Consider the following 19023-nt stretch of genomic DNA (forward strand, 5'->3'; position numbering starts at 1 on the left):
TTCACTGTTAATTCTCATTTTTAACAAAGTATTCCACAAAAAATATTAAAATGGATAAAATTTATTTTTTAAAAATTATACTTTTTATTATAAATAATTATTTTTTTTATAAAAATTATAACATATAATTTATTCTTAATAAAAATTTAGACCCCCAAATTTGAAGGCCTAAGACAAATGCCTTATTATAAGGGCAACTTTCACATATAGCAAACAAAAAATTCATATTTGTATGCTATAGCAAACTTTGCATAATTGCGCTCCATAGCAAACATAAAACTGTATAATTCGCTATACATATACAAGTGTATAATTCGCTGGCCTAAATTGTATAATTCGCTGGCCTATTTCGCTGCAATTGTATAATTCGCTATCCTATTTCACTGCAATTGTATAATGCACAATTGTATAATTCACTGCCTATTTCGCTGCAATATTAAGTGTATAGCAAGAAGATATATGTTTTTCTCTCGCTTTATACAAAAACAGAAACACAATATATACACTTCTGTTGTATAAAGCTAGAGAAAATTGTATTTCATTGCAATTGTATAATTCGCAATTGTATAATTCGTTGACCTTTTTCTCTGCAATATTTGAAGTTGTAAATTGTATAATTAAGTGTATAACACGTAGATATATATTTTTGCATGTGTATATACAATTTTCTCTCGCTTTATACAAAACAGAAACAGAATTATACACTTCTGTGTATAAAGCGAGAGAGGCGAGCGAGAATGGAGAGTGGCGAGCGAGATTTCTGGGAGAGAGACGCTGGCAAATTTTAGCTAACGTTTGCTATGGAGCACAATTAAATCAAATCCTAACTATTCCATTTATTTTAGGTTATTAGTTTGCTATTACATACAATTTTCCCTTATTTTTACGCATAGAGCGGCCCATGGGAGGCTAAAATGAGTAGTAAATGATTTAATTGAGTGTGTGTTGGACGTAGGCCATGCAGAGATGCCCTAGAGGATAGTGCCAAAAGAAAACAAGTTTCTATATGAGGATCATTTTCATCCTCAATAATGCTATTGCTTTCTTTTTGTCGATAGAATTATTGATTTGCCTATTTATATTTGTTAAAAATTTGATTAATATATAATTTAAATTGATTGATGATAAATTTGTGGTTATAAATAGTCATATAAATAATTTTTATTTATTAGGTACCATTTTTTTTAAAATATCAATTAAATCTTAATAAAAAGTGAATGAATTTGAGTTATGGTCAATTAGTTAACGGTAAGTCATATGACCCATTTATTGTCTTGACTCTTGACTAGTCCAATTACCACCAATTGTCAAAAAGAATTAGTAGTACTTAAGATTGATCAGCGATAACATACGTTGAATTACATACTATCAATACTTATGATTTTATTATTGTTACAATTCGACATTTAGGTACTTCCTCCGTTTTAAAATAATTAAATGGTTGAGATATTTTTCATATTTTAAATTAATTTAATTATTTAGTTTTGAAGACTATTTTTAAACTGTTTAATTTTTAATTATTTTTATTTCTATTTGAATTTTCTATATGGTGAATTTAAGAAAAATAAATTGCTTTGAATTAAATTCTATGTGATGAGTTCAAGACATTTTTGAATTAATCAATAGTGGAATTTGTTAAAAAATGACAAAAATTTCACATCGGTGAATAATGAGATGGTGGAGTCCTTATAAGGCTTGGGCAATTCTCCTCCCTTTGAGCTAGCTTTTGGGGTGTGAGTTAGGCCTAAGACCTAATTTCACATGATATCATAGCAGGGTCCGTCTCACCCGATGTCACCAGATGCTAAGCACTGGGCGTGAGGTGAGGTGTTAAAGAATGACAAAAGTCCCACATCGGTGAATAATGAGATGGTGGACTCCTTATAAGGCTTGGACAATCCTCCTCCCTTTGAGTTAGCTTTTGGGGTGTGAGTTAGGCCTAATACCTAATTTCACAAAATTAATTATTATGATAAATGTTTAGTTATTTTAAAGATTAATTTAACAATAATAATTAATAAAGATAAAAATTAAAAATAATATCTAATTTATATCTTAATTTTTTTTCTTAACGGGCAAAAACCATCCTAGTAATTCAATTATTCTGATATGGATAAGGAATAGGATAGAACTTTGGTCATTTTAATAACTAAGGTTTTACGTTCATGTCCCAATTGAGTATTTATATTTAAATTGTGTCTGCTAGTTAGGTAGTCCACGTGGGCAGAATAAAAATAGTTGATTCAAAATAAAACCTGAACAATGTAGTGGCTGGAGGTAGTAAAGTCTTGGAAAAAAAGCTCCGCACGTTGCTGGTCCATTTCAAGGGACGCTCTCAATAAAAAATAATAATTTATATATAGATTCGAACTCGAAATCTTCGATTAATTAAAAGTGAAATAGTCTTATCATTACATCATAATAAATTTATATTGATTATCCTATACTACACACAGGGGCGGACTGACATTACATGGAAGGTGTGCACGTGCACTCGCTAACTTTCGAAAAAGTCATATGTATATATGTATATCTATTATGAAAAATCGGTAGAAATTAAAATATATTTAATAGTGCACCCATAAAAATCATAAAAATGTATATATTATATCTATTTTGAAAAACCGCTAGAAATTAAAATGTATGTAACACTAGAAGCTAGAGGTAGCACGGCGCGTGGAGATCCCTCTTTCCAATCCTTTTAATAATTAATAGGAGTGTTTCTATATTTAAACTCTCCTATTTTTATTTCCACACAAAATGTCTTTTTATTAAAGCATAAGAGAACTTTTCAAGTTCTTCTCTTTTCATCTTTCCTCCATTTCTCATTAAATTCTTACAATATACCCAAAAATGCATCAAAAATCTTCAAATCTCGTGTTCGAACCTCTAACTACACATTGCATGCCTAAATAAGACGAAATTCAGGTAGTGAGATTTGAGAAGTGGGATTTTATTTGTCAATGTCAGGCTAAATGTGGCCAAGGCATAAAGTGGTAGCCGGAGTCTAAAGGGTAAAAAATGTTAACAAAAATTCCAAAACAGTATATGAAATTTCTTTTTAACCAAAAGGACAAAATCGCTCGCGAAGTAGCGATTTTGTCCACTGAAAAAAGCAAAATCGCTGCTATAGCAGCGATTTGTTAAATTTGCTTTTTTTAAAAAAAAAAAAAAATTATAACAAAATCGCTCCCTCGGGAGCGATTTTCAAAATAAATTTTTTTTTAATACTTCTTTTATATGTCGCTGTTGAGGCAGCGACTTATGTATAATTTTTTTTTAATTAATATTTTTTGCTTTTTTTTTTAAAAAAAAAGTTTAAATCAATTTTTTTTTATTTTTTAAATCAAATAGCTGCCAAGGCAGTGATTTTTAATTAAAATTTTTTATTTTTTTATAAAAATTTAATCGCTGCCAAGGCAGCGATTTTAAATCAAATTTTTTTTAGTGATTTAATTTTTAAAAATTAAAAAAAAAAAAATTAAAAATCGCAGCAATTTAATTTTAAAAAAATATTTTTTTTATTTAAACTTTTTTAAAATAAAAGAAGCAAAAAGTAAAAAATAATAATAATTTAAGGTTATGTCGCTGCATAAGCAGCGACTTACTTAAAAAAGTTATAAAAAAAAATTTGAAAATTGAAAATCGGAGCGATTTTGTTATAATTTTTTTTTAAAAAAAAAATCAAATTTAACAATTTCTCCAATGGACAAAATCGCTACTTCGCGAGCGATTTTGCCCTTTTGGTTAAAAAGAAATTTCATATACCGTTTTAAAATTTTCGTCAACATTTTTTACCCTTTAGGCTTCGGACTCGCATAAAGTGGGACTATAGAATTTAGTGACATGGATAAATTTGATACTTAAACAACCATAAGTAATTATTTATGTTTCATGTAACTTGATATATGGAGTACAATGAAAGCATCAGAGGCTTCATTTATCGGAATATCTCAACTGACTTGTGTACTCCACAAACTTTTAGTCCACTAAATCGCGATTAAACAAAAAGAAATCTCATATAATTAATGTCAATTGTATAAGATACGTACATAATACGAATTTTTTTTTCATGATTGATGAAATAATAGTCTTGAATCGAAAGCACGCCTTTTTTTTTTTCCAGAACAATTGAAACTTACGTTCTTTGGATGTTGCATGGCGCTATCTTTCACTCTGCTCCTAAACCTAAGTAAATTGGGTTGAGCAAGTTTAAAATCCTAAAAAATTATTTTTAATGCTTCATAGTTTTATCCAATTTATATGATGATATTTGATCGAATAAAAATATTTATTAAATAGCTTAGTGAACTCAATTTGAGTAAGTTCTATAGAAATTATTACTACTACTATTATGATAACTCGACAAGTACTGTAACTTGAGGTGTACGTGAGGTTTTTATGACAAGTCATTGACATATAAATGATAATTAAATGTCCCAAATGATACCTAACAAGGGGAATAGTGGTCAGTATCTGATCGATACTCATAATTTAGAGCTGTAATTGTGATCGATGTGACAGAGGCTACCGCAATTTATTAGCCACCAAGTACCACTCAATACCTAACAAAAGGGAACAGTACTTTGTTTAGTAATAGCTCTTAAAAGGAATCATGTTGTTTCACATCATCAAATTTAATTACATTTAATTTTATATTTATACGGTAGTGCGTAACTTAATTTTCTAAATTTCCAAACGAGATAGTGTTGTCTCGCTTCAACTAACATACATTCATCTTCAATGGATGTCTGCGTTGTCTTCATATTCCGAATCCACCTCAATTTTTGTTGTCTTCATATTCTGAATCCACCTCGATTCATACTAACTAAAAATGACCCGCACAATCATAGATAAGTAAGCCAGAGCTATGTGACCCTAGTTTTGTGACAATGACTTATCTTAGTAATTTATTGATCGGAAAAGAAGTGTATTATATATATTGTTCGTACACAAATGAGTAATAAAAGTCGGTGTTCCATTCACTTAAATTCGAAAAACCAGGCCAATGACACATTTTGCCCCTCTCTTCAACAAGTGTAGGCCAAGATTAGGGGTGTCAAATGGGCGGATTGGGTTAAAATTGAAAATATTAAAATGGGTTAAAGAGAAATTGGATTAGGTCTTGACCCGTCCAAGTTCACTTTGGACTCAAATGGGCTAAAAGGACTCGGCCAATTTGACCCGATTACTCTCAATAATTTAACATATTGATATTTAACTTTTATAATCACAATTTGAAGTTCCACTTGAGAATATTTTGTAAAAAATAACAAATTGATAGATAAATCTTAAAAGATGTTAAATAGATAATAATTCATACCTTCAACATAGGAACATATCTTAATAAAAAAATTTAAAATGAGTTAAAATTGGAGTTTGAAATGGGCTCAATTAAGAATTCTCCTCAAATGGGTTAAGCTTGAATGAATTCAAATTGAAACCAATTCAAATTATCTTGAGCCCAACCTTTAAAATTTTGGGTGGGTTGGGCGGGTTACCTATGTTTGGGTTCATTTTTGACACCCCTAGCCAAGACCGATCCTGACCCCAGACCCGAGACATGACTCTAGCCCCTATGCAAGACCCGAATCCCTGCCCCGACCTCGACTCAAGACCCGACCCCCTGGCCTATCCCACAACCCTTGATCTCCACTATTGGGCATATATTTTAGCAAGTTCAAAACAGCATAAAGTTTTGGGCAAGAAAACAGAAAGCGGAAAACACACACACAAGGCACAATCAATTGAAAAAAATAATTGCATGGTAGGTCCAATATACAGCTGGTTTCTTTGGAGTGTGAACTAATGAGTCCATGAAAACAACCAAATACAGTTAAATGTCACGTTATCAATCTTCAACTAAGTACACATGCGGTACTAGATAACTTGCAACTGTTTTTGCACTACTTGTTCATAATCTTGCTAAGTCATAGAATTGGTAGGAAGAATTGTGTTGTAGAGAATTTTAATTGAACTTTGCTTAACGACTTTACAAATGAATGTCCTTCTATTTATAATTTCATAGAACTAACATGCAAAAATCATTACACAAATCCTACATGTTAACAAAAATATTTTAGAGTTTTTCCGAGAAACTATCCATAAATCGAGAAGCAAATGCTGATATGCTTTATCATGTAAGCTTCCAGATACAGTTTACGTCCTTAAATAGCATAAGGACGTAACGGGTCATCAAACTAAAGCACTACTTGTTGAGCTGAACTCTCATGGAAACAAAATTAAGATTTTCCTTACTAGGCATTAATTTGGACATTGATCTTTCTTAAATTTGAAAAAGAGTTACTACAATAATAAGCTTAAAAAATGATACTTGAAAATTGGAGCTGTGAACTGATAACTCCCTCAATTTTTACTGTCCCGATGTTCAGGAGTTGAGACCATTCTAGAGCTCCATTCACAACCTTCGAGGTTCGTTTAGCATAGTGATTTAAGACATAGTAATGGAGGCTTCATTGGTTTAGTGGTTAATTACTATAGAAGTAAGAAAACTGGAATTTAGATGTTCTCAAATGGTTTCTAATTTCTTAACATATAGGTTTTAATTTCAGCAACTGCTTGTTTCATGTCATATGACATTGTCTTGTCGACAGGAAGCTTCATTATTAAGACGAACCATTAACACAAGTTGCAAGTCTCACAAACACACACACAATAACTACAAACAGTTCACAGCTTGATTGGGCTGACTGTTGCATTTAGTGACTGGTAGATCATTAATCACACCAACTTTTTTTTTCTGCAAGGATGTTTGACACATAAAAGGACTTCAACTTTTGAGATGAGGAAAACAAGCATAGAGATCAGATTTTGGGTGCTTTGCTTCAGCATGTTCCTTACACTTCACCTCTGATGTTGTACACATAAATGTCTGCATACATACCTTGCACTGCCATCATTTACAAAACAGACGAGTTAACCAATAAACCAAAGTAAAGTTTTATGTATGAATTTGCAGGCCTCAAACCAACTTAACTGATAGCTAAGAAAAAAATTCTAACATTAGCCATAAGCTATAAAAAATTGTAATAAACAAGCCTGCTGGCTAATAACTGAGAATCATGGAAATAGAACTTCCTAATCCACTCTATATCCAACTAGGGAATTCAGTTACAAGAACAATATACTCATGCAACTAGTCCCTCATCTGTCAACAGTTGGACAACAGAAATGATATCGCTACCTCCTACTGTTGAGGTAAATATGCCAAAAAAAAGAAGAGAGTATAGGTGGTTCATGTGATATTTTGCTTAATGAATATACAGAGACAGTAGTAGTACATCAAGAATTTTAGCACTATGACATCATAAAACATAATCAAAATGCTCCACTGAAACTGAGCTATATCAAGTTAGAAATATTCTGATGGTATTACAGACCGCACACTCTTTTAAAACCAAGAGGCCAAAACAGTTGAGCAAAACCAATAAGAAAGCTGAACTAGCCAAAACAAATTGGCCTATTTAACAGTAAACTGTAAATTGACTTTGAATATATTCAAATAAGCCCTCTCAAATAAGTTTAGGCAAGGAGTAGTTCACAATTTGACAAAACATAAGCTTACTGAAAGATTTTTAAAAAGTAAGAACCTTCAAAAGAAATTATAATAAAATGTAATGACATAACTGGAGGAAGTAATATAGGTATCACTTGACTCTATATAGGCTGAAGCAAACTCACAAACTAGATCACTTCAAATTATATCTCCCAATATTCAGCCAAAAACAATGGAAGGAACTGGCTAATGTTTGTTTTCTCTTAAATCAGGTATATGTTAGCGTATAGTTATGAAAAAACTCGCTGTGGAATACGAATAAATCAATGAGCACATATCTCAATGCTGAGGGGCATTAGATTGTTAGACTTTCTTCTTTCTTTTTTTTTTCTGATAGTGGTGTCTTGAGACAGCTTTCGCGCACCTCGACTATTTTCACGGGATACCTCCCACCTCCCACCAACATCAGGTACTAGGTAACTCTATCCACAAAGGCTAGGACATATGGGAAGAATCACCTAATGTTATTTAATCTCTGCTGAGTTTTGAACCTAAGACCTTAGGGTTATTAACCACTAGGTCACTCCCTTGGGTGCTATTGTATATGCTAGTGCCACTACTGGGCAGCAAAAAGATATTTGTAAATCAGCAATCAATCAATCCTCAACTACTCATTCCCGAACAATATGCTTGACATTCCCAAATCGCAAACATAAAAGGTAGAACAGGAAAATGCAAAAATACACGACTAACAGGATACAACATTCACCATATATGCCTCCCTATTCTGATTTTATCACTAACTGGGGTCCATACCCCCAGTTATTCTATTTTTATGACACTTCTACCTATTTTTTATTCCTTTTTATTGCATTAATATCTGGACTCATTTTCTTGCAAGCACCTCGACAAATCCACTGAGTACGTGCAACTGGCACAGGTATGGCAACACCATATAGCCCTGCCTACCAAGACTAGGCTGCTATGTTGCTTGGACTCATGTGCGGGTATCCAAGACGGGTGTGGATCCGAGCGTCGGATTAGGCAAATATAAATTTTAAGATTCCGGGGTACGAATCCGAATAAACACGGTTAAGGGGATTCGGCTAAAATATTTAACATTATAAAAATTGTCTAAATTTGAGAGATATCCTGTAGAATTCAATTTGGAGTCAAATGTCACAATAGTTATCCTAGTCTTAGCTCCTAATCATTTTAGTTGGAGCAACCGTACTCCGTAAATGATGCAATTCCCCTTTTAGATTTCATTAGCTCCCGCTCAATGGTTTAACAGCCTTGAGTGTTTGCTATAGGCTATAACTCAGACCCTGCTATTTTTTGTTGTACAGGAGTAATCACTATTTCTCTCTGTAAATTCTTGCATCTTCTAGATGCTTTTGTCATACAACCTCTTAATTCATTAAAAAAAAATGAAAGAAGAAAAGTTATGATATAATTCGCAAATTTCATAAATTCAAATTCATTAGGCTATTTATACTTTCAATTTTCACATGATGCTTTTTATATTAAGCTTAAATTTGCTAGCATTACAATAATATTTTCTTTCAGATCTAATAAGATATGTCAGTCAACTTAACACATTAAATTATGTATTCAATCAAATTCCTCATAAACTAAAAAGTTCAGAACTCCCTTCAATGTCCTACCAACAGTCTTGTTATCCTCCTTTATGTATCTATTCTCACTTCCGTAGTTACATAAGTTTCTTAACAATGATTGCATCTCCATTAAGTGCAACTTTTCCTAGTTAACACTAGTTTTCAATTGCAAATCTCTTTTTGCCAGTAGTTTTTAGTTTCAAATTTTTAGATTCAAACTTTCAGAAACTAGTATCTCCACCTAGGTACAAACAAAAATTAAGTTATTCATTTTTTAGATAATTCAACATAATACATCTCTTTCAGAAAAACAGCTAATAAACATTGCCCCTTCAAATAAATCTAAAACCCAGAACTCTAAGCTTCAGAAGTAACTGTAACAACAAAATGGGGTCTCAAAATTAGACCTAGACCAAGTTCTAACAAAGGGGAAAAGAAGAAGTCCAAGTTGCAGCTATACATAAAGTGTTCTATAGGACAATTCAAGAGGGGGGGAAGGACATACAAAAGTTAATGGAAAAACACAAGGTAGCTAACTCTTTCACCTTTTATTTCAAAAAACATCACTACAATGCAGACATCAATGCAGTGCATTTTACTTCAAAAAGAAACTTTTTTTGAGAAAGTACTCCTATAGAAACATTAACTACAAATTGAGGAGAGTTCCCTTACATCCCACATAAAGGAGCAAAAGAAAAGAGTGAAGAGAACTAGGAAGAAATACTAAATGAAAATAGGGACTAGGGAGCTTTAATATTTTAATTTGCGCATTACAGAAGTTTGACGGATTAAAAGATTATCATTCATTGATGCATATTAGAGACAATTATCAACCACTCATACAAGAGTAATGCTCCACGTATATGCTATTTGCACAGCTACACAGGTAACTATGTCCACTAAGGCTTAGGCAACAGACAATTTTTCACCTTCTCCCATAGAGTTATAGGGAATTAACTCACGTCACATCACCTCTGTTGGATACAAATCTTGACATTCAAGGCTGTCACACAACTCCTCAACCACTAAGACACCCCTCAGGAAAAAATCTATCCTATTATTATTAATAATAATATTTATAGCTTAAAAACGGGAACTTTTTCAAAACTGAAGATATTTGCAACTTCATTATTATCCAGGTTTAGTTGGACGGGGAAGTGTTGGTCATTCAGTCTACAAATAGCTGATACCAAGTCAATTTATGTACAACTTCCGCAAATTTCATGAATTCAAATTCGTTCAATTACTTATAATTATAATTAGTATGTGATATACTTCCTATCAAAACTTAAATTTGCAAAAATACTGCAATATTTTACTGCAAAAAAATGAAATTGAAAACATTACCTGGATATTCATGGCCTTTTTGTTCGTATCGAGCTGACTTCCTGCGTATATGAGATGATTTAACAAATTAATACAAAATAGAGCTAAATTATTTATCTAAGAGGTTTTCTACCTAAACTGAGATCAAATCGGAATAATTCAAGGACAAATAAGACTTATTTTTACCAAAAAGTAATACAACTAAGATCTGGATTACAGATAAATAGATTTTGATCGTGTAGATGGAAAAACAGAAAATACCTTTAGCACCCTTCAGCTTCTCCAGATTCCTCTCCCGAGCCATCTTCGCTTTCTGACCGTTACCTCCACCCATGATTTGCCTGAGACTCAGATGTCGGAAAGAGAAAAACCCTAGGGCTCCTTTCTAATTCGGCGCTAAAGCGTGGCGGGGAATGCCAGATGAACTATAATGGGTTAGCGTCTTTACCAGGGCTCCTTTCTATGCGTGCAATTTTTAAGTTGAATGGGGATTTATGTGCTATTAATATACACTCTCATTATTTTGGATAATAACTCTTTTACAGTGTCTCAAGCAATCTACAAAGACAACGTTCAAATAAATCATACGATATGAAATCATGATATAAAATTAATATTTTATTTAGAAATATAATTTTAATATTTTATATTGTATATTTTTTTATAAATATAAAATTCTCATAAATTGTAAAGGTGGCTCATATATATCCCTACTTGAAATAAATGGCTCTCATATACTCTTTTCCTCTAACGGAAATGAAAAAAATAATAATTTTAATCTATATTTTTATTATTTTTTTCTAAAAAATATAATCCCATATGAGTAAATTTATTCCTCGTCAAACGTATTTTTTTTTTACTTTTTTTGTTTCAATGACTAATTTATAATTATTATCTTGATAATCAAATTTATTTATGTTTCACTAATATTCTTGTAAAGCTTATTGTAGATGACCAAATTTTTTCTTCGAATACGAAATTAAATTACAATACACAAAAAAAATAGTTTAATTTTTTTATTCTTTAAACTAAGGAATGAAAGAAAAAAATAAAATAAGAATAAGAAATTCAAATAATTATAATAAAAGAAGTCAAAAAATAATTTATATATGAAAAAAATTAAAATATACCTTGAACTTTGATTGAAGAATCATATATATCCCTAAATAATTTTTAAAAAAAATTTAGAAGTAATAAATATAAATTTAAAACTAATTTTTTAACTTCCGTTAAATGAAAGGTATATGTGAGCCATTTTGTAACGGCAGGGTTATATGTGAGCCGTTTGTATAACGGTAAGGACATATATGAGCCACTTTTATAACGAGGGGTATATCAGCTCCAAATGACAAATTTACGGGGTATATCAGACCCTTTTCCCTATAATATATAATATTTATTTAGTATTAATTAAGTGAAATTAATTGAAGGTATATAATATAATTATTTAGTGAAGATATGAATATAAATGAGTGTATATTTATAATTATTTTATTTTATGAGGTGTTTACTTAATTTCCCCTAAATTGTATGAATCAATATTTTAAAGTACTTCTAATTATGTTAACTTAATATTTTTCTTATAATTTTTAAAAGTAAAAAATAAAGATTACTTGCAATATTTACCTTTTAGTTTGTGGCTTAGCACTGACAAGTTAAAAGAAATGTTAAAAGATCAAGAAAAAGACGTTGCAAGCGAAAAAAAAAAATCTCCCTAGTTTTTCCAAAAGCGAGGGGAAATAACTGTCGATACAACCGAACCATTGGTAAAATATTAACGAAAAAAAGAGTGCGTAACTAAATTTAGTATGAATTATTGATTTTATTTTTAAGTTATTATCAATTTTAAAGATATTATTTTATTTGATTGACTCAATTTAAATGTACTTTATTTTGCAACGCGAGTATTTTTAAATTCTTACCAAAATTAATAATGTTTTCATTACTTTTCTCAAATTTTTAATTAAAATTCTGATATTTCATAAAGAGTTTGAGGTTACTCGTTGTGTCACATTATAAATGGAAAATATAAGCACGTTTAAGACGGCATGTTTAAGACGGTCAATATTTTAGAACGAAATTAATACTCCTTCCGTTTAAAAAAAATGATCCTATTTTCTTTTTAGTCTGTTTTAAAAAAATGATCCTTTTTTATAACACTTTAATTTTAACTTTCGACGTGACATACAGTGACTAGTTAAATATAAGTAAAATAATATACAAAATGATTGAAAAATATATTTTGGACATCATTACATAACAAATTGGACACCCTTTATTAAATTTTCGAATCCACCACTAGTAACATATTTAAAACCACAAAAATTAAAGACATTTTAATACATTTAACATAATTTTCTTTATCTTTTTTCTTAAACTCTATTTCAAGTCAAAATCAATTATTCTTTTTTGAAACTCAATAATTTATATCAATTCACCATTTTTTAATACTTTCTCTAATTAAAAAAAAAAAAAACGCCACCGTCTTCAACAGTAGGCTCCTAATCTTAGAAACGAAGTTCTCCATCGGAAAAACCTCTCTTCTTCACTCTCTCTACCGTCATAATCATCAATTTCAGGTTCTTTCACGTTTATCGAATTACATGGCTTTCTCTCTGCTGCTACACAAATGTCATCCCCGATTTATCACAAACCGGTGGCTTACTACAGGAGCCGAACCGATTCGTTCAGAATTTGCTGGACCTAACGCTTACGAGCTTCTAGGTGTATCAGAAACAAGCTCCTTTGATGAAATCAAAAATTCTTTTCGTAAATTGGCTAAGGAGACTCATCCTGACCTTGCTCATTCCACGCACAATTTCTCTACTTCCAAGCGATTCGTTGAAATACTTGCTGCATATGAGGTTATGCGTTTTCTGCCTTACAATTTTCATTTTTCACAGTGATCATATTCCTCATTAAATTTTTCTGCCTCAATTTACTGAGTTACTTGCTCCGGTTCATTTTACTTGACCCTTACCTGACACACTGTTAAGAAAATTATAGGAAGTTTTTGTTAGAGGTGTATCTTTCTAAACTAAACTTATTACCGATGCTTTGGAACTACTACTATTTCACATAGTTGTTTAATATTGGGAAAAAGTAATAAAAACCTCTTGATGTGCTAAAATGGTGGTACAGGGCCAAGAAAAATGAGATGGATGGAGTGCTTTCTTATTAGGATAAATATGTTTGTTGAATTGTTCTTAGTTCAATTCATCATATGGAACATTTGTTATTAGCACAAAGTGAGGATTTAAAATTTTGTATACTAGAACATTGGATGTTTAGCTCTACCTATTTTTGCGAAGTGTAGTTGGTTCCAAGTTTGGATAGAGTAGGCGAGTTGTGGAGGGGTTGAGTAAAAATTAGTCCATTTATGATGATTCATCTGAACATTAAATTCGCAAACAGAGCGGAGTGGATGCGGACGAGTCATATAATTGACCTGAACTAGTTCAATTTTGGATTGAGGAGTAAAAATAATTGGGATACGTAAGAGCCGCAATTTTAATTTTGATTGACAGTTCAATTGAACTTAGAGAAATATAAGCATATGCTTTGTGGCAGGCTTTTTGTTCTTAGTTAGTGACTTAGTTCAATAAATTAATATCATAGACGTCCTCTTATATTTCTGAATTAGTACAAAGTGTTATGTCACACATATACATGGTGAAGAGTTATAATTTTTAATGTACTAGAGACGTACAATATTTACTTGGATAACAATGGAATGCAGATTCTATCCGATTCTGAGAGGAGAGCGCATTATGACGAGTATCTCTCATTTCAGAAAGCACTTGTTCATATGCATTCTAGACAAGGTTCTAAAATGTGCATGTATGAATCATATAGCACGGAAATCAAGGAAATGGAAGTTGTTGAATGGTTAAAGTGGTATAGACAAACAATAAACGACATATTGGCTGAAAAAAGGGTAGTATCTGGATCAGGCTATTTGGATGCACTGGAAAGAGATTTCTACTCAGCATTACATTTAGCATTCTACGGCCCTGAGATTGAGTCAGATCTCCTTCCTGAGTTTTTTGAAGCTGAGGAGCGATCAGTATATGAAACAGCTGAGGTTCTACACCTGGTTTCTGGGCGAGATCTTTTCGGGATGGTCTGTTTAGCAAAAAATGTCCCTGAACTGTCACATGCTTCTATGGAGAGACTGGCATCCTTAGAAGCAGACTTATGTCATTCCCTTGAAAATATCCCCATTAAAATGCATTCGGAGACGGCTGCTGCTGGTTCTGATAAAAAGCAATTGAGAAGTTCCAATTACTATACATCAGATGCATACAGAGACTTAGAATTGCATGTTGGAGGGAGGCTTGTTGCTATGGCAACAAGAGTTCCACCTAGGAGTAGATATAATGGGATACAGAATGAAGGTATTGATGACTGCATTCATGTTTACCTCAGCTCACATGACGTCCCCAAAAGTAACTTAATGGACTTCGGATTGAAGTCTGTCATTCCACTGGGAATGATAAAAGGGTTGGGGACCAGTCCTGAAGAAGGTCCTTGCGATGTTTACGACAACAACGGTGTGAAAACCCATGAGATTATGAAGCATCGAACATTACTGGTGAGTGTAATATTGTCTACTGTTCTCTATAGCTTTTTTCCTGTCAAATATCCTTCATTAGATAAAGAAGGGAGTGGAAGGGTGAGTTGGTGCAGAGTTCTCTTTTCCTGTATGCCAATCGCCAGGTGCTTATGAGAAGTAGCTGTAAATATTTTTATAAGTTGGAAGTGTCGTTCTAATGTCACTGTCTGAATGCAATAAAAAAAATTATGGGCGTGCTTTTTGATAAGCAAGCTTAGAATTCTTATGGTTATTGGATATGTCTTAGTCATGTTAATATATTTACTTTTGGTGCTACTCTTTTTAAGAGTCTTTAGCCTTATTAACGGTTTTTATTCCAGTAGGAAATATAGAGAACTTCTAATACCTTCCAATTTTATTGTTATTTTGTGTAGTGTTAACTTGAGATGAATTTAAACGGGGAACGTGGTTGTGAGGATTCAAATAGCTATCTCCAACTTGCTTGGGACTGAGGCATACTAGTTGTTTATTTAGTACTTTTTTATAAGCAGTCCTCAGATTGCTGTCACTATGATTTTTGGCATTTGGACTTCAAGTTGTTGGTTGGTCTTGAAGTATATTTGACTTGCAACTATGGAAATTTTTTCTTGGAATGGATGTCTGTTTGGCTTAAAGTATCATATTCATAATCTTCCACTTTAACTTGCATCAAAATTTCTTTTTTCAGGTAAGACACATGCACTGGTATCAATTAGGAGATGAAGTATTAACCTGTGAGTGCAGATGCAGCAAAGCTAAGCTACCTCCGAGCAAGTAAAGTCCATAACATAACCTTTTGAGTCAATGCTCATCAAGAGTGCTAACTATTCTCTTCCTAGATTTTCGCCAAACTATCATGACTTTAGTGCCTATTGTCTAGCTTCAATGTAAGGTGAAGAGGTGGGCCTAGAGAGAATCATATTATTGAACTGGATTTAGTCTATCTGCTTTTTGTTGGATGGAAAAGAATAATGGAAAAGGAATGACTTTGTTAACGGAAGTTATGGTTTACACATTTATTGATGTCTAGTCATCCATATTTAACTTTGAGAAAAATTGTGGGTCATGGTCGATATCCTCTCTTTCTACTTCTATCACTGTTGTTTCTCTTCCTGTTCTCCCTCTCTTTTCATTTTTTGTTACTCTTTTCTCAGAAGGTGGAATTATGAAAGCTTATGGCGAACACGTGTAATCTTAAAAAAAAATAAACCTTATGGTTAACTATTAGAGGACAAAAGGTTAGAGAGCTGATAGCTATTCTTATGCTAGTAATAATGGTTTATTGCATTTCAATGTCACGAAAAGTCATAGTTGGTCTCCTTTCCATTTCATATCACAAGGCTCTGCTCATCCTATGTTGATAGCTTTGGTGCTTGTTTGTTGAAAGTGTGGGAACTTCCGACTTCAGTGTCCATATATCAAGCTGATCAATTTTGTTAGATTTTCTTTAGATTGGATTCGTTAGTAGTTAAATGAATTTCCGGCTCCTAGAGACACAAGTGGGCCATATTAAGTTGACGCGAAGATGATGCCATTGGATTGTGAATTTCTTTGTCATTCATAACTTAAAAGCAGGAAATGCATAGAACATTGGGCTTAAAGTATTCATATCAGAATGTTTTCTAGTCGAACACTTTTTTTCTTGTTAGTAATACGAGATATAGGTCTCTCAGGTTTTTTGCTTATTCATGTTATTAGTAATGATTTTTCTCTCCAACAGATTCTGGCTATTTGAACCTCGATGTGGCATGCATGACATTGGAGGTTGGTATGTGGAGACGTTTGGCAGAGATAAGAAAGGCCGAAATGTGCCATCTCAGAGGTATTGGGATGGCTTGGAGGCAAATGATCACTTTGAGAAGTAAGTATCTGGTGTAGAAACCTGAAACCTATGAATTGAAATTCTCCACCCATTTAATGATAAATCTATGTGGCACTATGGCAGATTTTTTTAAGGTATATTATGAATTGTGCTGTTAACTATGCTTTGATGTTTTGCATCTTGATAAATTGATCTAACTTTACAATAAAGGATGTGTTTGCACCCTGCTTGAAAAGATTAGTTCTTTATTTCTTATGAGCCTAGCCGAAGCCACTTGGCTAGAATCTGTTATCGTTCTCATTATGTCCCAGGAATATAGAATATCTCCAATTGTAATATGTTAACTATGCTTTGATGTTTTGGATCTTGATAAATTAATCTAACTTTACAATGCAGGATGTGTTTGCACCCTGTTTGAAAAGATTGATGTGAAATCTTTCTTTATTTCTTATGAGCCTAGCCGAAGCCACTTGGCTAGAATGGGTTATCGTTCTCATTATGTCCCATGAATATGGAATATCTCTAATTGTAATATGAAAGTTCTGATGTTGCAGAAACGAATTGCCATTTGAAATTTTGTAGGAATGTCCCATTAGCTTGAAAGCAGTAACATTTAATGTGCGGATATACTCTTGACTATGCAGGAGATTACATCCAGCAATGTACTTGCTTGCTCTTGCCTACAGTACTCTAGATATTGAACATTCAAGGAGAAATAAACAAAGAATGAAGGATCTTATGGAGTTGAACTTATCTAGAATTTTCAGCTGGTGCAAGCGACTAGTACGCTAAGGCCTAGTGACATTCAGCTCTATCATCATATCCTTGTTCAGCCCCAGAAGTTATTAGGGAACTGTACTTGTTTTTGATAAAGGTAACAAATCTATACTCCATTAGCACAAAGGCAATGTTAAAAGCCATATTTACAATTCTCAAAAAGAGCTGATGAACAGGTGACACACTTGTTAAAGAATTCTCATATAAGCTAGGGCGTCGATTAGGATGGCTCGTGGATTGATGAGCAAACACCATGAGGCTTGAATACGACCGATTTTGTTTCTTATATGGTGCCATTGATTCACCAAGCACATTGATGCAGCTTAAACTCTTTTAACTGCCAATGAGATTGCTGTCCTGCTGCATTCCTGGTCTCTTATTTTTGGTGCCACGACCTATATTGGTTACTAGATGGAGTAAATTGAATTGCTGAAGCACCATCAAGAATGATACTCCGTTAGTGTGAAGAACTACATGCGTACTGCCTTTGGCTTGGTCTTTGGTGACACAACATAATGCTAAACTATGCTGATCCTCATATCTTGAAAGCCATATTTGGATCATAACATTATGTCCCATAAAAGGCATTTGATGCCTTATGTAGAAACCAAGTAACACCTCAAGCCAAAGGAGTGAAGCATTGAGATTTCGGAGAGAAGCAATGGTGTTAGCACAGATGACAACAATTATAATTCTCGTGTGCTGGCTTGCATTGCAGGTAGATTTTTGGTCAGATGATTGATGTGCACTTGCTATATACTATTTATGATTCTTGAACTTTTGTGCTTGTTATACACAGTTTAGAACATCAAATAGTTCTCTATGAAAAATAACACAGTAGTTAGTTACTGGTTTAGTATATTTGAGTTCAATTACACAAATCTTGTAAACAGTTCTACAGTGGTTTTCTTATCATTTTATTTAAGTGGGTCTTCCATTTCCAATACCGCATCAGTGGGTCTCCTATACCTCATTTTTCGAATTTTTTCGATCTCGTTCAAGATTTTTATTTCTTCAGCGAGATCATCAAATGTCTGATTTCTCCCCATCAGCTTGATCAACAACATGGGAATTATTTAATTTCCATTTATAAAACTTTTCAGTTATTTTTTCGATACTAGTGTTGCCATAGGAGTATGGCTTTCCTCTAGGTGAAAAGAGGAGAACAACAGCATTTGCTTCTGTCAAAGCTGAAAATTCTCTTGAACAAACTCAGTTTCCTTTTTGAAGAAGTAACATAGCGTGCCTCTTTTGATTCAACCAACTTCATTTCCATATTTTGCTTACCCTTACCCTTTTTCTTCCTCCATTGAAAAGAACAAATACTTAAAAGAAGAAATTAAGCAAATGTTTTGGCTAAATAATTAAG

At 32.6% G+C, this 19023-nt stretch overlaps 2 protein-coding genes across 3 annotated transcripts; one reads left to right on the forward strand and one right to left on the reverse strand.

Moving 5' to 3' along the window:
• Positions 1-6518: 6518 nt before the first annotated feature.
• LOC107011753 (uncharacterized protein At2g23090-like) lies at positions 6519-10944 on the reverse strand. Its single transcript, XM_015211377.2, has 3 exons — positions 10723-10944; positions 10483-10523; positions 6519-6910 (listed from the first exon to the last, which is right to left on the reverse strand). Exons 1-3 carry the CDS (start codon positions 10793-10795, stop codon positions 6791-6793), a joined length of 234 nt encoding a protein of 77 aa, XP_015066863.1. The 5' UTR covers positions 10796-10944; the 3' UTR covers positions 6519-6790.
• A 1991-nt stretch (positions 10945-12935) lies between these two features.
• Positions 12936-18605, forward strand: LOC107008859. Of its 2 annotated transcripts, XR_001455304.2 has the most exons (6): positions 12936-13325; positions 14201-15055; positions 15744-15829; positions 16776-16916; positions 17522-17751; positions 17831-18605. XR_001455304.2 is itself a non-coding variant. In XM_015208061.2 (5 exons), the coding sequence occupies exons 1-5, from the start codon at positions 13065-13067 to the stop codon at positions 17667-17669; spliced, it is 1491 nt and encodes a 496-aa protein (XP_015063547.1). In that variant the 5' UTR covers positions 12936-13064; the 3' UTR covers positions 17670-18605. The 2 variants fall into 2 exon arrangements, 1 of the variants encoding a protein (XP_015063547.1); XM_015208061.2 differs by having other exon boundaries at positions 17522-18605.
• The last annotated feature ends 418 nt before the right edge of the window (positions 18606-19023 follow it).

This window comes from Solanum pennellii, chromosome 2 (genome assembly GCF_001406875.1).
Source record: "Solanum pennellii chromosome 2, SPENNV200".
NCBI lineage: Eukaryota > Viridiplantae > Streptophyta > Magnoliopsida > Solanales > Solanaceae > Solanum > Solanum pennellii.